Below are 19,585 nucleotides of genomic sequence, written 5' to 3' on the forward strand. Positions count from 1 at the left end.
CTGGATGGAACATTCAGCTGACCCAGCAGGACCAAGGTCACACGATTCACCATGTAACTGATTTACACTCCAGGTTTTACTGCCAAGTCCAGATCCAGACAAATTCTACCAACTCAAAGTCTTAATGCCAACAGCTGGGCTTCTCTAGATATTAACAGGGATAAACTGGGTTTGGCTGCGAACTTAGCAGGTTTTAGAGAACAAAAAATAAAAACATGCGAGTCAAAGTGTAACACTTTTATTGTTGCTGTGTTTGCTGGTTTAAGACCAGTCGGAGGTGGTGCCGCCCCAGTCAGAAGCCTGAGCGGTGGGAGCGGTGGACCAGTCGTCTGTGGCAGGCTGGGTGCTCCAGTCTTCGGCCGCTGGGGGACAGAGGTCAAACAGAGGTCAGAGAGCAGCAGGAACCACTGATCGGCATGTAGAGGAGAAGCTCTGAACTCACCAGTGAAGGTCTCTCCGGTCTTGACAGGAGCAGCAGCTGTAACGACACAACCGGTTTTAAACAACAGAAGAAGAATCAAAGAATCAGAACTAGGACTGAAACGACTCGTTGAGATTTATCGACTACTGAAATAATCGTAAACTCATTTTAGTAATTGTCCATTCAATTGTACAGATCCCATTCAATTATTAATTAGTAAATCTAAAAATGAATTACCAGATCAGCCCTACAGTTTTGATCACAAGTCAGGCAGGAGAAGCCGAGCTTTACACATGTTGATGTTAGGATTCTTTTAGCTGCAGATGCTACAATTTAGGCTAAACAAATACTTTTAAAACGTTATCGAATTGTTTATTTGTATCTATTAAGTTATTTTTAATACTGTATGAAAACTGCTTATAAATGAAAAATCTACAAAATGTGTAGACGTTTTTTTTATCTGACTGTCAGGATAATTGAATAAAAAAAAGAAGTTAGTTGCAGGCCTGATCAGAACTCGTTTTAAAAGCAGGCTACCTGCAGGGAACTGCTGGATGGGCACAGAGGGAACGGCGACGCCCTCGGACCAGTCGGTCACCTCAGGCTGGGCGAACTCGGCCTGCGGGGCGGTCCATTCGCCCTGGAACTCCTCCTTCACCACCGCCTTCTCGGCTGCGGCCTGCTCCTCCTTCTCGATCTGAAACGGGTTTCAAATCAGAACGTGGCTTAGCTCCGCAACGTCCAGACAGCTAAGTGATCGTGGCGAGGCGAGTCGCCGCGCTCCTCCTACCTCCTCAGGGTCTCTGTAGAAGTACAGATCGGGCATGACCTCCCATGGGTGTTCCCTGGAGATGGTTCCCCTCATCCGCAGAACCTCCCTGGCCAGCATCCACCACATCAGACCCACAGAGTGGTGACCCTGAAATGTAGAGAGAAAGTCATTAAAACGTCGTCACACAGCCTACAGACGCACTCTGCAACGGGACTTCACGAAAACAAAATAGCATTGTGCGCGGGTGTAAAACGTCTGAAGTCTAACCAATAACACTTCTCTAAGCTCCGCCCCTCACCTTGTTGTTGCAGGGGATGGCGATGTCCACGTATCTCAGTGGGGAGTCGGTGTTGCACAGGGCGATGGTGGGGATGTTGACGTAGGACGCTTCGGTCAGCGGCTGATGGTCGGCGCGAGGGTCCGTCACGATCAGGAGGCGGGGTTCCCTGAAGGCCGCCTGGATCTGATTGGTGAACGTGCCGGGAGTGAAGCGTCCGTGGAAGGTGGTGGCTCCGGTGGCCGAGGCGAACTTCAGGACGGCCCTCTGCACAGGAAACGCAACAACGCTTCAGGAAACACGACTTCTGCGTCGGCTTGGCAACGGAGTCAAACGGCAGGGTGAGATACCAAATAATACCAAAACATTTACAGATAAGAGCCGGGAGAAAATGTTAATGTTCTTATGGCTTTTCTGGACCACAAACACTTCCAAACAAGAAAAAAGAAATAAAGATATATTCAGACTGGCACTAAAACACACACAAAAAATTGAATTAAAAAATAACTGGATTTTCATGTTTCCATACATCACTTCCCCCCATTACTTTTCAGCCTTTATAATCAAATTTCATCTCTAACCTTGTATACTGACACAGTGAACTGTGGCTCAGGGTGTTTTCAAACCCCAGTCACCGGACAGCCGTCCTCCTGGCGTTAGCGAAACCCCCGATCCGCTTTACTTTCGCACACTTCCGACACCAGAACACTCACATCAGCGCCCGGCTTTAACAGTGTGCATTCACTCTAAAACTCACGCGTTTTGTTGGGTTCGTTTTTTTACCTGGCCAGTGTTCCTGGAGGAGATGACGCACACATCTGCCGGGTTCTCAATGGCAACAATGGCCCTTGCCGCCAGCAGCAGCTTCTCCCAGGTCTTCTTCAGGTTAATGATATAAATACCTGAGAGAAAAATAAATAAAACTGTGAACCTGGACGGCGTTTGAGGCAACGCCAACCACTTCGTCGCGTGGCTGATCGCTTCTAGAGCGTACCGTCGCTTTTCCTCTTGTAGACGTACTGCTCCATCTGGAAGTCGAGGTTCATGCCTCCCAGGTGGGTCCCTGCAGCCAGGAACTTCAGCACATCCTCCTCCTTCATCTGAAGGACATCCAGACTTCCGGACATCGTGACCACTTTCCCTGCGTTACGAGTTCAGTGGGAGAGCTGCGGGGAGAAAGACGGAGCGTTTAGGGTCCCGCCACAAATTACACAATCAAATGTAAAATTGCTTCTTTACTTTTATTGTAATTTTGTAGTCTTGGTTGCTTAGTGGCCAACTTATTCACATGACCAACTTCATATCGACCCACTTTAACTTATAGTAGCTTGTAAGTCTGAGGAAATTACTCGACACTCAAATTAGCAAGCGAGAAGTTGTTCAAAGCTATTTAGGTAGTAATTAGTAATAATTTTACAATTTCGATAATTTAATATCCAACTTTTGCTAGTATGTAGTCCAATTTCATTCAGATTTATCCTCCAATTTGTGAACCCTAGACTGATGCCACTCTGACATTGTATTGCATTCAATATTTTAGCATTGTAAGAATATCTTTATTATAGTACTGTAACTATTTATATTTATTTCAGGTGGGTCAACCGGTAACATCAAACTACTGGTCTGCGAACACAGGAAATTACAGTATAGCGAGACTAAATTGTTAGCTAAACGGAGGTTTCCCATTCAGTAACTAACTTTTTTTAGTTCAAGAAAATTGGAACTATTCTCTATGGCAACATATTGGGCTGCAAAGAGGAAGTCACGTAGAGTAAAAAAGCAAAGCTGCTACGTGAACGCGTGCCCGGGGCTAGCGAATTAGCTTAAGGCGTTAGCATTTTTGCGAACATGGAGATAAATAGTTTGGTATCGCACATAAGTGGCATCAAAGTGGTGTCGTCGCATCATTTTAAAACAACCCAGCGCTCGTTTCTGTCCCTGGTCTCATTATTTATCGCTTTATTGATGAAGTAAGGCCGTCTAAAACTCACCACGAAACAACGCCGTATGGAAATCTGAGCACACGGTGAAAAAGAGGGCGCTGGGAGGAAATGACGTAGATTTTATACTCAATTTCCAGGTACGTGATTGGTCCGTTTTTTTATCATAGATATAAGAGTTTTAGGAGTGACAAGTTTACCTTGGCAAGCGATACAGTTATGTTTGGCAACTTTGAATAAACGTCTTATTTTTGAAGAGAGGTTTTTTTACGTACCTTGGAAAAATTAATGGCAATTCTTGTCAAGTATTTTTCTTATTGTTGATTTCTGTCTAGCTTTCTTAATTTAGACCATTATTTTAACTTTATTTTATTAATTAATTTATTTGATTATTTACAGTTTACTTCATTGGATAGCTTTTAACCACAAGTGGGTTAAAAAAATGCCATTTCTTTGTATGATCTGAAACAATTAAGTGCAATGAAAATAAATATGACTGGTAAACATCACAGAAACATTAGATTCAGGTGGTATATTTTAATCATTTCAATTAATAGTAAATATGAACAATTCCAAAAAGAATAAACTTGTTCTGCTAGTGGCTTAGGGTTCACAGTCAGGCAGTTTTGACCTGAAATCTTTGGAACTGAACAGTCTTATACTTATAATGTTTCAGTTGAAAAAATATGTAAAAAATAAAAGTCACTCACAATATGGCGGCAAAGTTCACGTAATGCGACGTCTTACCGCTATATGTCTATGGCAGCAGTCAATAGCAGAAATGCACTACACTACTTTGGCCGCTAGGTGGGGCCTGTTCAATACGCTGCAGCGACAGCAGCAAGGGTAACCAGAGGTAGAACCGCGGGTCGGATGAATATCCCATATTAAGACAATGGAGATGGAAAGACCATATTAAGACAATGCTGAGACGCTGACTCCTCGGTGAAAGACTGACCTGTGTTGTAACTGTATTTGCCAGAGATAAAATGTTCCAGGCAAAGGGATCATAATATGTACACAAGGGCGTCGTGTGTTGAGAAATTATTTATTGGAACATGACATGCTAGCAGAAAGTTGACCGGATTATTGTAATCCCGTGGTGACGAAGCGCACGTAAACAGACTAACTGGTACCAAAACAAGGTTTGACTAAATGCCAAGGACAACGTTTATTTACTTCAGATTCAAGATGGACGCCCCTTCTAGCTACAGAGTTAAAAACATTGGGCCTTAAAAGAAAAACCCACTGGTGTTTACAACTCATATTTAAGCCACGAATCTTTGAATTACGTCTGACAGAGAAGAGTTGTATTGATCCAAAACTTCCTAATGCCTAATGACGACGCTGTTGGATGACCTTTGAACTCAAGATTTCGATTTCAGCTTTATTAAAAAAAAGAAAAAGAAAGAAAATCTACAGCTTTAAAGACTGTTCTATTTGTGTTATCCTGATGAGTGGTGTTTCTTACGTCAGCCCCAGTCTGCTACAACCCCATGTTCTTTTTCACTATTTGATGTCATGTCACTACACACACACACACACACACGCACACACACACCCCCTGTCCAGCTTATCTGTACCGGTGCTGAGATAAGTCGTTGTTAGCCCTCATGTTCTTGCAGGCCTTTGCATGTGCTGCTGCTGCTGCTGATATGATAACACAACCAGGCTAGTAAAGGTGTCTTTCTTAGAACTTTATTGTTTTATATTCTCATTTATTATTAAAAAGGAAGGCCATAAGTTGATTCTGTCTGCAAACTTGCATAAGGATTTTTATTGGGATGTTAAGTCCAACCATAGAGTGACTTGCAAAAAGTAACCATACCCATGGAAACTCTAGAAAAAAATCTTTTTTTCTTCATTTTTTAATTGAACCTGGTTTAAGTGGGTGGAGCTTAATACAAGGCAGAAATTATCTGAGGCTTAGAAATGAATAATTCTCCATCCACTCTGAAGGAGCCGGAGCTATTTTGCAAAGAAGCCTGGACTTTTTATGAATTTTATTTCGTTTCAAGATGTTCAAAGCTGCAAGCAAAGATGTTTGATTACAGTTTTGACTCGTACATTTTTCAAAGCAGTGATCTTTTGTGTGTGTGTGTGTGTGTGTGTGTGTGGAACGTGACGTGACAAAACAGCAAATCGAGACACAAATAGAGAAAGCAAATAATTTATTTTTATAAAACAAACGAAACGATCAGACAGAATCGGTTGGATCATTGCGACTTTATCTGAAAGCCAGACATTCCCAAAACGAGCTCATGGCGTTAACGTAAAGCCGACTCATTTCTATATTCCTCACATTTAGTTTGTGAATTGATTTCCAAGTCTCGTTTCTCCTCCTACTTCTTTATATTCTACAAACCAGGTGAGTTTGACAGAAATTTTGTGTTCAAAGTCAAATATTTTGAATTCAGCATTAATTTTTACGGCAAATCTAACCTTTGGGTTAAAGTGTTAATAATAACAGTAAACATATTTTACTAATAATTCCCGTGGCTCCTTCTCCAGCACAGATGTTTTTTTTTCCCCACCATTTCCAAGTTCTGATTCCTCAACATCAGCCTTAAAATTCCAACATGGAAGCGTGACGAACGCGTCCGTCCCGAGTCCCTGAACGCCCCGTCTGAGGCCGCCCTCTTTGTACTCGTCACTCCCGACTTCATCTTCGTTTTCCCCTTTTAGACACAAGCTTTTGATCGCTGTTTCCTTCAGGACTTGAGTCCGACGTGCGCCATCATCTGCTCGTACACAGTCCAGGCCATGGCGGCCATCATGGTCCTCCTCAGACACCGAGGAACCGCTCCCCTGAAGAAGCCTTGGAGGCCGTGAGCCTTGTGGGAGAAGACAAGAAGAACGATCAGAAAATGGCGTCTGTATTGGGACTTCGGAACGCACCGGTCCACTTTTTTCACTTCCGATACCAACGCCGATATCTGAGGTTTAGCGTACAGAAAAATAGTGCTGAATTGGTTTTAAATGTTTCTTCTTTTTTTTTAAAAAACACAGACATAAATATACTGGATTACATATTTATCTGATAACTCTGCACCAGTGCAGCGTATTTGAATACACCAACACCTTGACAAGCTTGGTCAACCATGTGAAAAAAAACACAGCCTTACTTCGTAAAAGTCAAATTTTGAGCATGAAATCAAATTTAAAATAAAGAATAAACTGAAATTGTCAGAAAGAGTAGGTTGGCCATTTTGGTGAAACATGTAAAAAGTAATACAGATACAGATATCGGATCAGTCCATCACCGTTATTTACTGTTAGTAGTGATTGTATCTATTAGTAAATTTATGTAGCTAAGTCATTTCTCACCTTGTTTTATATAATCTTTATTTGCTTTTAGCCAGATAAATTAGTCATTGTCCAGAGACAACAGATGAAAAACAGCCTTTTGGCTGATCCTGGCGCTTTTACAGAAATGTTTGCGTATATTCTCCCTACCAAATCAATTTAAAGGACTATAATGTCACCCATAACCAATCTAGATTTTTTTTTTTTTTTATATCAGGAACAATGCAGATGTTAATTGGATCGGTGCATCTGTAAAGGTAGTTACCGTGTAGATGTGTCTGACGGCCTCCGTCGTCCTCAGCTGGGGGTTCACCTGGACGTGCGTCTTTACGACGTCGGCTGGCTGCGTGACCAGAGAGGCCAGAACACCGGACAGAACCCCACAGCTGAAGTTAGCCACAGGAGCCGAAGGAGACAAACTGATCTCTTCAGGGGAACAAAATGCCGAATTAGCTGGATCAGAACAGAGATCTGTTACAGCTAAAGTAAATGTGTGTATTGATTTCCTCACCTGGCGGCAGCGAGGCCTTGGTCTGGCTGTAGAACATGACGTAGATCCCAGAGAAAGGAACGTCCCTGAGCAGGGTGGCCATGAGGCCAGAGAACAGAGCGGCGGGGCCTTCGCTCCGACACACGCTGCGCAGCGCGCCGCTCACGCTCACGTAGCTGTACCTGCCGCACTGGAGCACAGACACAAGCAGGCCGCGTTACAAATCGAATTCCACGCCGAATCCCACAGCACGTCTACATGTTAGGATTGTCACAGTCGAGCTAGCTTAGCTGCTCGACAGTTGGAAATTTTTCAAATTAAAACTTCCAACTGACCTCGTTTTCTAGTTGTCATAGTGTTGACAATTAGTAGAAAAGCACTACATCCCTTTTTCTTTCAGATGTATCACGTACATGCAAGACTTAGCGCTTTATGTTGCCAACTTAACAGCAAAAGCCAATGACAGAAATTGTCAGCTAGCAGCTTTTTGCCCTCCGTCGGGAGCTGGGGGTTGAGATCTTACATGTGGAATCATGTTTATATTTAGCAACATTTCAGACAAAAAAACCCCCAGACAAAATCAAAAACTGCGATCGGTGCACCAATAGTAATAATAGCGACAGCCGGTAAACACTCCCCACCTCGAATCGCGTCTTGATGACGGTGATCGGCAGCATCACAACCCCCGCCACGGTCCGGGCCCCGCCTCCCAGCATCACGGCCTGCGCCGCTCCCGGCCTGCTGTCCTGGAAGAAGTGCTGCTTCAGGGAGTGATAGGAGCTGAAGTAGATTCCCACTCCTGGGATGGTCCGGACGAACGACTGGAGCAGGAGGAGGAAGAAGAAAGCACCTTTAGATGTCATCTCCCCTCCGTGTGACTCAGCGCTCAACGTGGTGAAGCGTTTCCAGCAGACCGACCGGAGAAGCGCCCTTCCACAGCCCCAGCAGCCGCTCCGTCCGCACCACACCGAGGAGCACCGACGTCATCCCGACCCGACTCGACCTGAGGGAAAGAAAAAAAAGAAGAAAGAAACGGAACAATCAGATAAGCAGGAAAACGCTTGAGATGAGGTAAAACTATTGGAAATCAATAAAATTGATCAACTCACCCCGGCTGCATGCCACTCTGCGAGGTCTGCAGGCGGGTCTTGACCAGGTCCAGAGGCTGGAAGAGCAGGGTGGAGCAGGTCCCACTGAAGGAGCCACACACGAAGGCTTTGACGGCCGGGTGAGCCTGGCGGATCACGGGCAGGGAAGAGGAAAGGGTTTACAACGTAGCAGAAGAAAACGTATTCTTTGCTTTCTGAGAAAATTTGAGAAACGCTTCATGCGACAGATGAAGAAGTGGAAAACCTTAATAGTGCCGGTTGCAATGGAAAACTCACCAGTGACAGTTCCATAATGCTGGAGGTAATCTTCTGTCGTCCACTCACTTTCCAGAGCTTTTCAGAGGGGAGAAGTTATAGCTGGGAGGGTTTCCCTACAGTGGATGAATCGGGACATGTGCAGCGGTTTATATACATGGAGGTCATCTGACCAACGCCGTGTTTCCCATTTGTGACCCACCCCAACACACTGCCATTTATTAACCAACTCAAAGATCATCATGATACCCATTAGCAAGAATCCAGGTCACAGCTAAAAGCTTTCTGTCGACCACAATTCAACAAATAAATATTTATGTGTGAGATCATTTAAATCACCTGAAATAACCAAGGCGGGAAAACATTTTCTTTTATCATAATTTTAAAAAATATATATTAAAGTCCATTTAACATTCCATCATTGGCACACAGAATGTGCTTGTATACCTCTTGGATTACAACAGCCCACCACATACCGTACAAGCAGTCATTTTCAATTGCAATATTGCAAACATTATTTCCATGATTGGGATTCCATATGTTGCAGTTGAAAACACATGCAAATGTTTCAATATTTGTGGAAATTTGTCAAAGTAACAAATGCAGAGTTTAAAAACAAATTAATTTGAAATCAAAATTATATTATCTTAATTTTAGAAGCATGTTAATTTGCTAAAATATAATTAAATAAAGTGTTGCATTTATATTTCTCTGTCCTGAAATTATTCGATATAATGGCTGTGGCTAAATAAATGTGCTAACGTAATTACATGTGTTTAACACTTTCATCGATGTTTTCCAAATTTGGTATTATTCAGATTTACATTTATTATTTATTAAATTGTGGCACTGTTTGCCTTGGATAGACGACCTGAAGGACGCAAACAGTTATAATAAATGTACAACGTAAGTGCATGTCAGCATGTTTTGTCTCTTATAGAAAATAATGGCTAAAGTCTCCATAACTAGTTTCTACTTGTATATAAAAAAAGAAATACAGTCAATTTTCTTGCCTTAATTTTTTGATGAAATATCTGGAAATGTACATTATTCACGTTAGAGCTATTTTTTGTTGTTGGTCCTTTTTTAATGTAAGAGAGAGAAAATAAAAAAATAAAAACAACACCTGAAAATCACCGTGAAGGAAAGTCTTAAGCAGTGATGAGTCTGTGGTTACTAAAGCTCCTCCACAGTGGAGTTTTCTCACACTTTGGGCTCCAGGACAGAAAAACAACCCTGGCAGACTACAGTACCAGTAAAAATAAATCCGTCCACCCGCCTACCACATCCTGGACAGAGGCAGAAGTGAAATCCCCTCGCTGCAACCAAACGCTGACCTTTTATCTGCTCCTTGCTTCCTGACCGAAAACCAGCCGGCGCCGGTTTGGAGAAGAAACCGTGCTGAGACGGCGCGTGCGGTTGTAAGTAGGCCCCGCCCATCTCCAAGGATGTTGGGATGTGATTGGGTCCAAAACAAACACTTCCGTGTTACGTGGGAAATTTCACAATAATTAAGAGACATACAGTAGTAGCAAGGAAAAGGACACGGCTTCTGACGTCAAATTAAGCAAACATCTTTCTTCAAGCAGGTTAAAAATACTTTATCGGACTGGCTTTAAAGAATTTCAACCAATAATTATTATTTTTTTTAATTTCCTGGTCAGGGAATGACTTCCCTAATCTATCAAAATATTATTTTTTCCCCTTGTGTGACTGACTAGGAAACTCATACAAGACTTAAAGGAGAAACAGCTTTTAGACAGAGATGTGTGGAGTGTCACGGCCCTGTATGAACCAGCTGAGAGCAGTTTCTGCCGTCCAGCCGGTTCCGACCCGTTTATTCCCGCCTCAGCTTTTATTACAGACCATTACTGCCCTCTGCTGGTGAGAACACCGCTAAAGTACTCATGAACCCTGAACTTCTTCACATCTCAACCACTAAATAATTTCACAACTTGATCCGATAGACCAGCAGAATGTAGCGCACAATAGTAACAGAATGAAAACAAAACAAATTAGCACATTTTTGTTACTTTTTTTAGTTAATATTGTGGAAACACTTTTTATTATAATCATGGCTGTCCTTTCGGCTCTTTAGCAACGTTACACACATAGGCTGAAATGGTTGCCCATTTGTATTTGTGTCTCCAAATTCAGTCAAACTGGACAGAGGAGCTTTCTTATTAATTTACATGTTACCATAGATTTTTTAATTTGCTTATGGCCTGGATCATTCTCACAGAGAATATTGTGATCTAAACAATTTGGATTTGGCTACATTAGTTTAAAGTTGTCCTTTGCTGCATTCAAAAGATTTCCTTCTAGTGATGTCCTGCATTTAGCTGCATGCATCTTTCTTGAAATCTGACCGGTTTCCCGGAGGCTGCTTGAAAAAAATAAATACATAAAAAACAGATTTATAAAGGTGACCCGTTATGTGTCCTTAAACACTTTGGGACAGTTCTTCAGGGTCAACAGAACATGTTTATTGCATTTCCTGAACCAAATCATTCTTGGTAAATGAGATTTTAGTCTGGTCAGGTCTGGATGTTTTGAGCCATTTTACTGAGTTTCGGCACTTTAAGCTGCTGCTGTCCACAACCCCAACTCAACGTTTACACTCGCACGTGCGCAATTATTCAACCGCACCTCTTTGAAAAGCAGAAGTGGGGTCTCCTGCACAACTAAAAGAATGCATCAAGTGGTGTCTGATAGTAAGTCGACAAGAAAACAGTCGTCTTTTCCAGCAGCCATTGTACAGCGCATACAGCGATTTTTGAATTTGCTCATTTCCTAGATTAAAAAATAACATTGCCAAAAAATGGTTAGGTGCTTCTTTTGTAAGCACTTGGGCTATCTTATTTTTCAAAAGTATTAGAAACCCAAATGAAAGTACAAAAATGTGAAAAATTTACAAAAACAGGACGAGATGGCAGTTTAGAAAGCATCTTTATTTGCAATATCATAATTGACCACATGACATCCATGCCAGAGTTGCAGTGATAAACGTTACAAAATAACTGGTGCACTTTTTTTTAAAATCCTTTTTCTTCTTTTGGATCGCCTTTGTTTAGTAGGTACGAAATCTGCAATCTTTCGAATTACGAGTCGTCATTTTGGAAGTAACAACACAATCCTCTCACTTTCCAGCAGTGTGAGCCAAAAGGTGACCCTGGGCACAGCCTGTGAGGGGCTTCAGGTCGCGATATCTCCACCAGATCTCATGCAAACACAATCTCATGTCTATACCACGCTGTTGCCAAGCTGCAGAGTATCAAAGAATCTCTCTCCCTCTTAAATCTGCCTTTGGTTCATTTCTCTTAGCAAACTGTGCCTTAAGAATACAGTGTGTGCTGCGAATCAAAAAAACAAACGAAGAAAAAGCTACCCTACTATTTATACTTCACCCTGAACATACGAAAAACGCTGAGAGAGAAAAATGACAATCAATGTACGTCCAGAAAGCAAAAACAAACAGCCGTGAACCCTGCCAAGTAGGTGTCAGTTGCATTTAAGGCTTTTTATAGTGTGTGTTGGCAGTGTGTGTGTGTGTGTGCGCGCGCGGTCATTCATAGACTTCAAAGCTGCATCTTTGCCGTTTCGTTGGAACTCCACAAACGCAGTGGTACGTCATTTAGGTTAACTTTTCTTCTGTCTCAGTGCAAAATTAAGAAAATTTCAGCGCACCAATTAAACACCTTCAGGACGTCTCCGATCGACTTCACGTACAAAATATTCTCGGCCAAAACATCGAAATGAGCGCTAATCACAGCTAAGCATGTCGAGTACATTTCAGGATATTGCATAAATCTTTAAGAACCTCGAAGAAGAGGGACAAATGAGCGTAATACACTTGAAGCATTTTCCATTCTTAGCCATTATTTTAAACGAAACAAAAAGAAAATGTCTGCATAATAGAAACTTCTACTTGATATTACTTTGGTCCCCTTCCATTTTATTTGCTTCATTTATTTTCCCCTCTATTAGAAAAATAAATCCTAAATCAGGTCTATTACAAGTCTAAATTTTCCTTATAAAAATAGTTACTTTTCCCAGAGAATGAAAAAGAAAGTGATGACAGAAATTGACAAAAAAAAAAAATAATTGTGAGAGTGTGTTGGAATAGCGATTGTCTACGTTTACTGGCGTGTAGCTGTTATGGATGCATAGTTTGATGCTGTTCGGATAGATCGGACAGTCGCAGGACTGAACTTGGACTGAGCAGAATCCCTGCCTTTACTCTGGACATGATTTTTTTTTTCTTCTTTACAGTATTTTGCTGCTCTTTCTGGTTAGGATTCAGCGTGGAGGAATCGAGTGGCGATGGGGCTGGAGGATGGGGCCCTTCAAGCTTGGGGCTCCGGGGCTTCAGCCTTGGGCTCGCTCTCCTCGTCGCTCTCCACGTTTTCCACGCGAGGGACAGTGCGGCGAGTTACGCTGAAGGGCAAGTCGCCACGCCTGGAACAGAAAGTTAAAGTTAGGAAAAGCTAATCAGTTCTTTAAAAAAAGGAACGTGTGTCAAAGTCAAGGGTCGGGGGCCAAATCTGCAGCTTTTTATCCGGCCCTCATGAAATCCATTCAAAATCAACAGATTACTGCATTCTTTTGCTCTACTGAGTTTATTGCAAATTTTCCTCAAATATAGTAAAAAGACATTGGTCTTCAGTGACGCCAACTCCCACCTGCAGGTGGCAGTGTTTCTTTTTCAACACTGCTGCTATTCTCCATGAAAGAATGGAGAATTAAAAAAGAAAAAATAAATCAAGTTTGACATCATTAGTGCAAATTTTGCTAAATAATTTTAAAATATTTCAAAATTTGCACAAAACGAGAAAAAAAAAAATCGATCCTGGAGGAACTGATCAATGTGAAAACTTTTAATATTTAATTTTAACTATTTACCAAATGGAGAGAGCTATTCATTAAAATGTTAACAGGTTGAAGAGTTTTATCAATAGATTCTAGCACAACCAGCCTTTTAAGAACATTCATGATCTACAGATGGTCCAGAATGAAAATGAGCGACATCGAAGGTAGAACCTGCATCAGTCATCTCTTGTTTTGTGACATGATGCTGCTGCTGAAGGAGTTGTGCGTCGTCGTGGTCTTCCTACCTCAGCTTGCTCTTGAGGGAGGACACCTCGCGGTTCATGGCATCTGCAGACTCCGTGGCGTCCTCCAGCTCCCTCTGGAGTTTCCTTCGGTTGGCGTTGGCCCTCTGGGCCTCCTCCTCAGCCTCCTCCAGTTGGCGCTTCAGCTGCTTCATGCGAGAGTTCAACTTGTCCGTCTGGAAAAGAGAAATGAACTCTGATGAGGTTGGATGAACAAAAGCATTTATTTGACATTGGTGCAAAGTCCCTCCATTATGCCTGCGGTCTAGTTAAAGGGAGGCTAAACTAACGTTTTGATTAACAGTTATATGTGTTTCAGAGAAAGTGGAAGTCGGACCTGGTCCTTGTGCTGCTCTGCAGTGCGCCTCTCGTCATCCACCTGCAGGATGACTTCCTTCAGCTTCTTCTCGGTGCGTCTCACCAGTTTGGTGGCAGTCTGCCTCTCCCTGAGGAAAAGCACGTCATTAATAGAAGTGCAGAAAAAAATTGTTTTGAGTCGGCTCCTTAGGGAATCACAATTCCTAATCCTGAGTAAACTGCATATTGCATTAACTGTCTACTTTGCCACGGTATACATTTTGAAAATGTTTTTATTTAAGAAAATTCAGCATTAGAAAAGTTTAATATTTCTAGGCAGAAGTCAGAACATTTTTAATTAATCTTAGAAATTTTCTAGAAACCCCCCCCCAGGAAATTATTTTAAATATTTTTGACTTTTCAAACCGACATTTTTTCTAGAAAATTGAGATTCATCTCCAAATTTTTTGATTTAATTCCAGCGAATTTAAAATTTTTCAAACTCAGACATTTCAGTTTTTTTCTAGAAAATCTTTCTAGAGTTTTTTTTGGGAGGAAATTTACGCCGTCGTAGTTGCCTTTTTTGTTCAGATCAGCTATGTTTCCACACCTGGTTTCGATGTCCAGCTGCTCCTCCAACTGGGCGATCTTGGCCTCCAGGGCGGCCATGTTGGCCTTGTACTTGGACTTGACGGTTCCCTCGAGCTCCTGCAGCTTCAGCTTCAGCTCCTTGTTCTGGCGCTCCAGCTGGCTGCGTGCGCCCTCCAGCCGCTGGGAGGTGCTGCGCTCTGCGGTCAGCTCCACGTTGATCTGGTCGGTCTAAAGAGGAGACAAACCGGTTGGGTTTGAACTGGTCCGGTCTGGGAGAAAGGCGACTGTTAAAGCGCAAACGGACCTGCAGCATGGCCTTCTTCAGCCGGTCATTGGTCAGCTCTGTGTTGCACTGCTCCTCCTCCAGCTCCTCCTCCAGCTGGGTGATGCGAGCCTCCAGCCGCCTCCTCTCCTCCGCAGCCTGAGCGCTAAGGGGAAACGGATCAGAGGTTCAGAAATGCAGATTATGAAGAAAAGTCGAGCTCGTTTTGACAGAAGTCGTACTTCTTGGCGGCCTGGTTGTTGATTTCGTCCTGCAGCTCGTCTCTCTCCTGGATGGCCTGTCGCTTCACTCGCTCTGCTCCTGCCAGCTCCTGAACGATGGTGGATGAATTAAAAAAACACATCAGTAATCAGCAGGTTGTAGGTGGTGAGCTGGGCGCCTGGTGTTTTTACCGACCTCCTGCATCTGGATCATGTCGGCCTCCATGGCCTTCAGCTTCTTCTCCGTCTCCTTGCTCTGGGCCAGGATCTCGTCTCTGGACATGCGAGTGTCCTCCAGCTCTCGGAGCAGATCCTTCATCTGAGCCTGAGGATTACAAGAAAAAGAAAAAGTTCAAACTGAGATCCTGGGAAGACATGTTTAATAGCTTTCAGGTTTAGTAGCTGAGCTCACTTGAAGCTTCTTGAGCTGCTTCAGGGCCTCGTCGCGGTTCTTGTTGGCCGTGTCGATGGCGGCCTCCAGCTCCTTCAGGTCCAGCTCCAGCTTTTTGCGCGCCGCCACGGCGGCAGAGCGCTGCTTCCTCTCGTCTTCCAGCTCCATCTCCATCTCACGCACCTACGGGGGTCACGCCCATTGATGTTAGCCACAAGAAATGTGAAGCTGCTTGCCTATAACCACGATTAACGATCAAAAGTAGTTTTCATATCTGGTCACGTTACAACCCGTTTTTTTTTACCAGTCTGCTGGCATGGCTAATTAGCTTGATTCTCGTATTATTTTGACGTTGTCGTTCAACTTCATTCTTATGACATTAAGACTTTATTCTTAAAATGGAAAAAATTAAATTCTTTGCCTGGCCCTAATTCTAAATCATACCAAATACACACCTTTAGATTTTTTATTTGTAGTAAAAAAGTTGAAAATTATATCGATTAGTCAAATCAGAGAGAATCTCAGTCAAACCCAGTGAAGCTTGCTCTTATATTGTGACCAAACATGAAAAATTGAGGGGTAGAAACCCATCAGCCGGGCTGTATTTCTGTCAGTGACCCAGGGATGGATAGACGGACCTGTTTGACCAGAGCTCTCTTCTTCTCCTCTCCCATCTCGTCGCGCCCTGCCAGGTCTCTCTCGTACTGGGCTTTCATGGCCTGCATGTTGACCTCCAGACGCAGCTTGGCGTCCTCCGTGGCCTGCAGCTCGTCTTCCAGCTCTTCCAGCTGAGTCCTCATCTCCTCCAGCTGCTGCTCCATGGCACGCTTGGACTTCTCCAGCTCGTGGACCTGTAGAGCACGGGGAAATGGAGAGTTAAAGCTGGATTTTGCGAGAAAGACAAGTTACCCAGCGAAAAAGTGTTGTTTTTTTTAAACTTACGTTCTTGCCCACGTCATCCTTAGACGAAACCAGATCCTCCATTTCAGTGCGCAGCAGCTTGTTGTTGCGGTCCAGCTCCTCCTTGATGTCCATCAGAGATTCCAGTTCTCGGGTCAGAGCCAGAGCACGGGTTTCTTTCTCGCGCGCCTCGGCTTCGGCTCGGTCTCGCTCCTCCGCGTAGCGCGCCGAGATATTCTTCTCCTCTGCAAGCATCTGGGAACGACAGAAAGCCAACGGTTACGGCTTCGATCTTCAACAGAAACCCCGGCGCTTCCTGCTTCGGCGTCTCTCGTTGACCTGGTCAAACTTCTTCTGCTTCTTCTCCAGATTGGACACGATCTGCCGGAGGTGGTCCTGGTCCACCAGCAGGTCATCCAGCTCCTGCTGCAGACGCGTCTTTGTTTTGTCCAGCTTGTCGAACGCGGCGCATTTCTCCTCCAGCCGCTGGTTGGTGCTCTCCAGGTCCCTCTGCAGTCTCTTCTTCCCCTCCTCGGCGGCCTCCAGAGAGCCGGCGTCCTGCTCCACCTTCTTCCTCATGTCAGCAAGCTGTGGAGAGGCGTTGCTCGTTTGTTATTGGTGCAAACCGGTACACTGGTGTTGAAACACTTGAATGAAATTGTCACTAGAAAGTTTGCTCCACCAGCTGACTGGTGCGTCTCACCTGAGTCTGCACCGACTGAAGCTGCCTCTCCACATTCCTCTTGGCCTCCTCCTCTTCCTCCAGCTGCTCTTTCAGGTTGTTCTGTTCGTCCTCCAGCTGCCGCAGACGAGTGTTGAGGGAGAGCTTCTGACGCGTCTCTTCTTGGAGGAGTTCCTGTGGCACAGCAAGACAGAAACTTTGACTTAACAGCTGCATGATGAAGTATGTAAAGTGTAAGCTTTTAGAATTTACTTATAAAGCATCTGGCAAAGTGGAGGTAAAGAAAATAGTGCTCAGCATTGCTTGCGGTGTCCCCCACAGGCGAGTACCTGGTCTGTTTATTAAACATAAATGATATTTCTAAGGTTTGAGAAGATACAAAGTTGGCATTATATGCAGACAATTATTTGTTCTGATGAAAATCTAGAGGAATTGCTGAGTTGTCCATTTAGAAATGTGTAGGAAATAGAAAATAAAATTCCACGCTGAGAGATAGTGACGTAAAATCTGTAGGCCTTTCAGACAGTCAATATGGAATGCCTATTGTGTCGAAGTACAAAGTTGAACTTTAAAGAATGATGGTCCTTCCAAAATAATAATTTTTTTAAAACTTCGAAAAAAAATTTAAGTTACAAAATAATAGGCATTTATTATGTTTATTTTCTTTTCATCAGTATTATTTCTATAATGTTTCAACATGTAGGCCTGTGACAATAAATTTAGCTGGATGATAAATTGTCCCAGAAGTTATCACAATAAACAATAATATTGTTGTTTTGAGGCCATTTTCAAGTATGATGGCATGATGATGCAAGAACAAATTCTCAAAGATTAACAAACTTTAAATGAACATTTGACTCTTGAACTGAAAGACATTTTAAACATCCAAATTAACAAAACAAATAAAATGGATTATGAAGTCTCTAAATAAAATTATCCTTAAAAAAAAAAAAAAAAGAGGGTAATTGAGACCAGAGCATCACACTGAAGACTTTTGTCATCCAGTTTTTTATACAAAGAAAAAAAACAATAAATGATGCAAATGGAAATTATTTAGAGCGTTTCAATTTATCCTGCATTTACTTGATTTATTGCAATAGGCCTATAAACGCGTGTTAAATAAGGCCACATCTATTTGTAGGTACTGGAGGAGACAGTTTGCAGATATCATCTTACTACAGTACTTTTAACAGCTGTAGTTTATTTCTGAGCTGTTGGGTCAGCTCTGTCTACAGCTACGTTTGGTTCTGCCATGTTGTACCTGGACGTCCTGCATCTGGGATTCCACAGCTGAGAAGTCTTTAGTGGCCTTTATGGATTTCCCCTCAGCCTCGCTCAGCATGCCGCTAACATTATCCAGCTCAGCCTGCGGAGAGATGAAAAGAAAGGACAAGCTTTAGTAGATTGTCGAAGTGAGTTTTACCTTGTGTCAGTGATCGTACGCCGTATTTGATGGATATCAGGGTTAATGATTTGGAAAGCGGTGGATCCAGAAACATACCTGCACTTTAGCCAGTTTCTCAGACAGCTCCACCCTCTGGCGCTCGGCCTCAGAGTATTTGGCCTGCAGCTCCTGTGCCATTCCTTCGGCCTTCTTCCTGCGGTGCTCGGAGTCGGTCTTGCCCTGCATCAGCGTCTGCAGCTCGATGGTCAGCTCGTTCTTCTCAGACTCCAAGGCTTGTTTGGCCTTCTCCATCGACACTTTGTTCTGCGGGGGAAAACAGAAAGTCAGTGGTTGTTGTTAAGATACAAGTGGAGAAAGAAAGAACAGAAGGTAGTAGCATGGAGAGTGTACCCTCTTCGCCTGCTCCAGCTGCTCGTTGAGCTCGTCGAAGGCCTGGCTGTGCTTCTGCCTCATCTCAGCCAGCTGATGCTCGTGGACTCGGGCGTCTTCCTCCAGGCTCTTCTTCAGGTGAGTCACCTCCGTCTCACGTTTGGTCCTGTAGGAGCACCGGCAGAGGAGAGCGGGCTTTTGAGAAAATCAACACTTTCAAGAGACGCTTAGCTTTCACAAAACCAGAAGAGGTCAGCGACCTTCAGGCCACCAAGAGCCTTTTATTGAAGTACCACTAACTCAGTCACCTGGAAACAGGCCGTGTTGCGATAAGAAATATTACTGGACGATGAATTGTCTCCGAAATTATTGCGATAAATGATAATATCGTCAGTTTGAAACCATTTTCAACTGATATAATTATAATCATGGCATATTAATGCAAATGAGCCCTTTCAAAGACATAAAAATGCTAATTTCTAAAGAACATTAAAAAAAAAACACAATTAAAATGGATTATAAAATCTGGAGCCAAAATTATGTTTCAGAAAATGATCATTCAACCTTTAAAGGGGAAAACAAGCAAAAGTGTCAGTTTGAACTTTTTGTTTTACAAAATCCCAGCCAAGTGCTTTGTAGTAGATGTCAAATGTTTGCAGCATTTTTAAAAAAAATATTAAAGGCCAATGTTTGTTGGTGACTATAATTTATCATGCAATTAATTTATTTATTGCTTATTTTGGCAGGTTTTTACTGAGAAAGCTTGACCCATTTTTTTCCATTGCA

The 19,585-nt window shown here is 43.0% G+C and overlaps 3 protein-coding genes across 6 annotated transcripts in view; all 3 read right to left on the minus strand.

The window, feature by feature from the left end:
* Positions 1 to 222: 222 nt before the first annotated feature.
* rpsa (ribosomal protein SA) lies at positions 223 to 3,517 on the minus strand. Its single transcript, XM_005802803.3, has 8 exons — positions 3,462 to 3,517; positions 2,465 to 2,636; positions 2,254 to 2,372; positions 1,492 to 1,737; positions 1,212 to 1,340; positions 959 to 1,118; positions 443 to 478; positions 223 to 362 (listed from the first exon to the last, which is right to left on the minus strand). The coding sequence occupies exons 2-8, from the start codon at positions 2,595 to 2,597 to the stop codon at positions 262 to 264; spliced, it is 924 nt and encodes a 307-aa protein (XP_005802860.1). The 5' UTR covers positions 2,598 to 2,636; positions 3,462 to 3,517; the 3' UTR covers positions 223 to 261.
* A 2,047-nt stretch (positions 3,518 to 5,564) lies between these two features.
* LOC102223984 (solute carrier family 25 member 38-A-like) lies at positions 5,565 to 9,983 on the minus strand. 2 transcript variants are annotated; one of them, XM_023348931.1, is made up of 8 exons: positions 9,908 to 9,983; positions 8,592 to 8,686; positions 8,316 to 8,440; positions 8,125 to 8,209; positions 7,848 to 8,027; positions 7,228 to 7,396; positions 6,982 to 7,142; positions 5,565 to 6,244 (listed from the first exon to the last, which is right to left on the minus strand). In XM_023348931.1, exons 2-8 carry the CDS (start codon positions 8,604 to 8,606, stop codon positions 6,122 to 6,124), a joined length of 858 nt encoding a protein of 285 aa, XP_023204699.1. In that variant the 5' UTR covers positions 8,607 to 8,686; positions 9,908 to 9,983; the 3' UTR covers positions 5,565 to 6,121. The 2 variants fall into 2 exon arrangements, with proteins under 2 accessions (XP_023204699.1, XP_005802859.1); XM_005802802.2 differs by lacking the exon at positions 9,908 to 9,983 and adding an exon at positions 9,697 to 9,885.
* Positions 9,984 to 11,500: 1,517 nt separating this feature from the next.
* Positions 11,501 to 19,585, minus strand: part of LOC102223721 (myosin-9) — a 35,819-nt gene continuing 27,734 nt past the window's right edge. For all 3 annotated transcript variants that reach the window (XM_023348929.1, XM_005802801.3, XM_023348928.1), the window contains 15 exons: positions 18,821 to 18,965; positions 18,527 to 18,733; positions 18,287 to 18,391; positions 17,047 to 17,199; positions 16,683 to 16,931; positions 16,386 to 16,598; positions 16,082 to 16,294; positions 15,465 to 15,626; positions 15,249 to 15,377; positions 15,074 to 15,162; positions 14,874 to 14,997; positions 14,589 to 14,797; positions 14,019 to 14,127; positions 13,685 to 13,857; positions 11,501 to 13,028 (listed from right to left, as the gene is read on the minus strand). In XM_023348929.1, coding sequence (XP_023204697.1) covers positions 12,917 to 13,028; positions 13,685 to 13,857; positions 14,019 to 14,127; positions 14,589 to 14,797; positions 14,874 to 14,997; positions 15,074 to 15,162; positions 15,249 to 15,377; positions 15,465 to 15,626; positions 16,082 to 16,294; positions 16,386 to 16,598; positions 16,683 to 16,931; positions 17,047 to 17,199; positions 18,287 to 18,391; positions 18,527 to 18,733; positions 18,821 to 18,965 — 2,392 coding nt within the window. In that variant the 3' untranslated portion in view covers positions 11,501 to 12,916. The remainder of the gene's footprint in view (positions 13,029 to 13,684; positions 13,858 to 14,018; positions 14,128 to 14,588; positions 14,798 to 14,873; positions 14,998 to 15,073; positions 15,163 to 15,248; positions 15,378 to 15,464; positions 15,627 to 16,081; positions 16,295 to 16,385; positions 16,599 to 16,682; positions 16,932 to 17,046; positions 17,200 to 18,286; positions 18,392 to 18,526; positions 18,734 to 18,820; positions 18,966 to 19,585) is intronic.

Source organism: Xiphophorus maculatus, chromosome 16 (genome assembly GCF_002775205.1).
Source record: "Xiphophorus maculatus strain JP 163 A chromosome 16, X_maculatus-5.0-male, whole genome shotgun sequence".
In the NCBI taxonomy this organism is placed as follows: Eukaryota; Metazoa; Chordata; class Actinopteri; order Cyprinodontiformes; family Poeciliidae; genus Xiphophorus; species Xiphophorus maculatus.

Bases quoted from the DNA above. Each gene is read 5' to 3' on its own strand.
- LOC102223984 (XM_023348931.1), bottom strand. The intron at 8,028-8,124 runs GTCGGTCTGCTG...CTCCTGCTCCAG, and splicing joins TGTGGAAGGGCGCTTCTCCG to TCGTTCGTCCGGACCATCCC. The intron at 7,397-7,847 runs GTGGGGAGTGTT...TCTGTGCTCCAG, and splicing joins TCATCAAGACGCGATTCGAG to TGCGGCAGGTACAGCTACGT.
- rpsa (XM_005802803.3), bottom strand. From the start codon at position 2,597: ATGTCCGGAAGTCTGGATGTCCTTCAGATGAAGGAGGAGGATGTGCTG. The intron at 1,341-1,491 runs GTGAGGGGCGGA...TCTACATTTCAG, and splicing joins CCATCCCCTGCAACAACAAG to GGTCACCACTCTGTGGGTCT. The intron at 1,119-1,211 runs GTAGGAGGAGCG...AACCCGTTTCAG, and splicing joins TCTACAGAGACCCTGAGGAG to ATCGAGAAGGAGGAGCAGGC.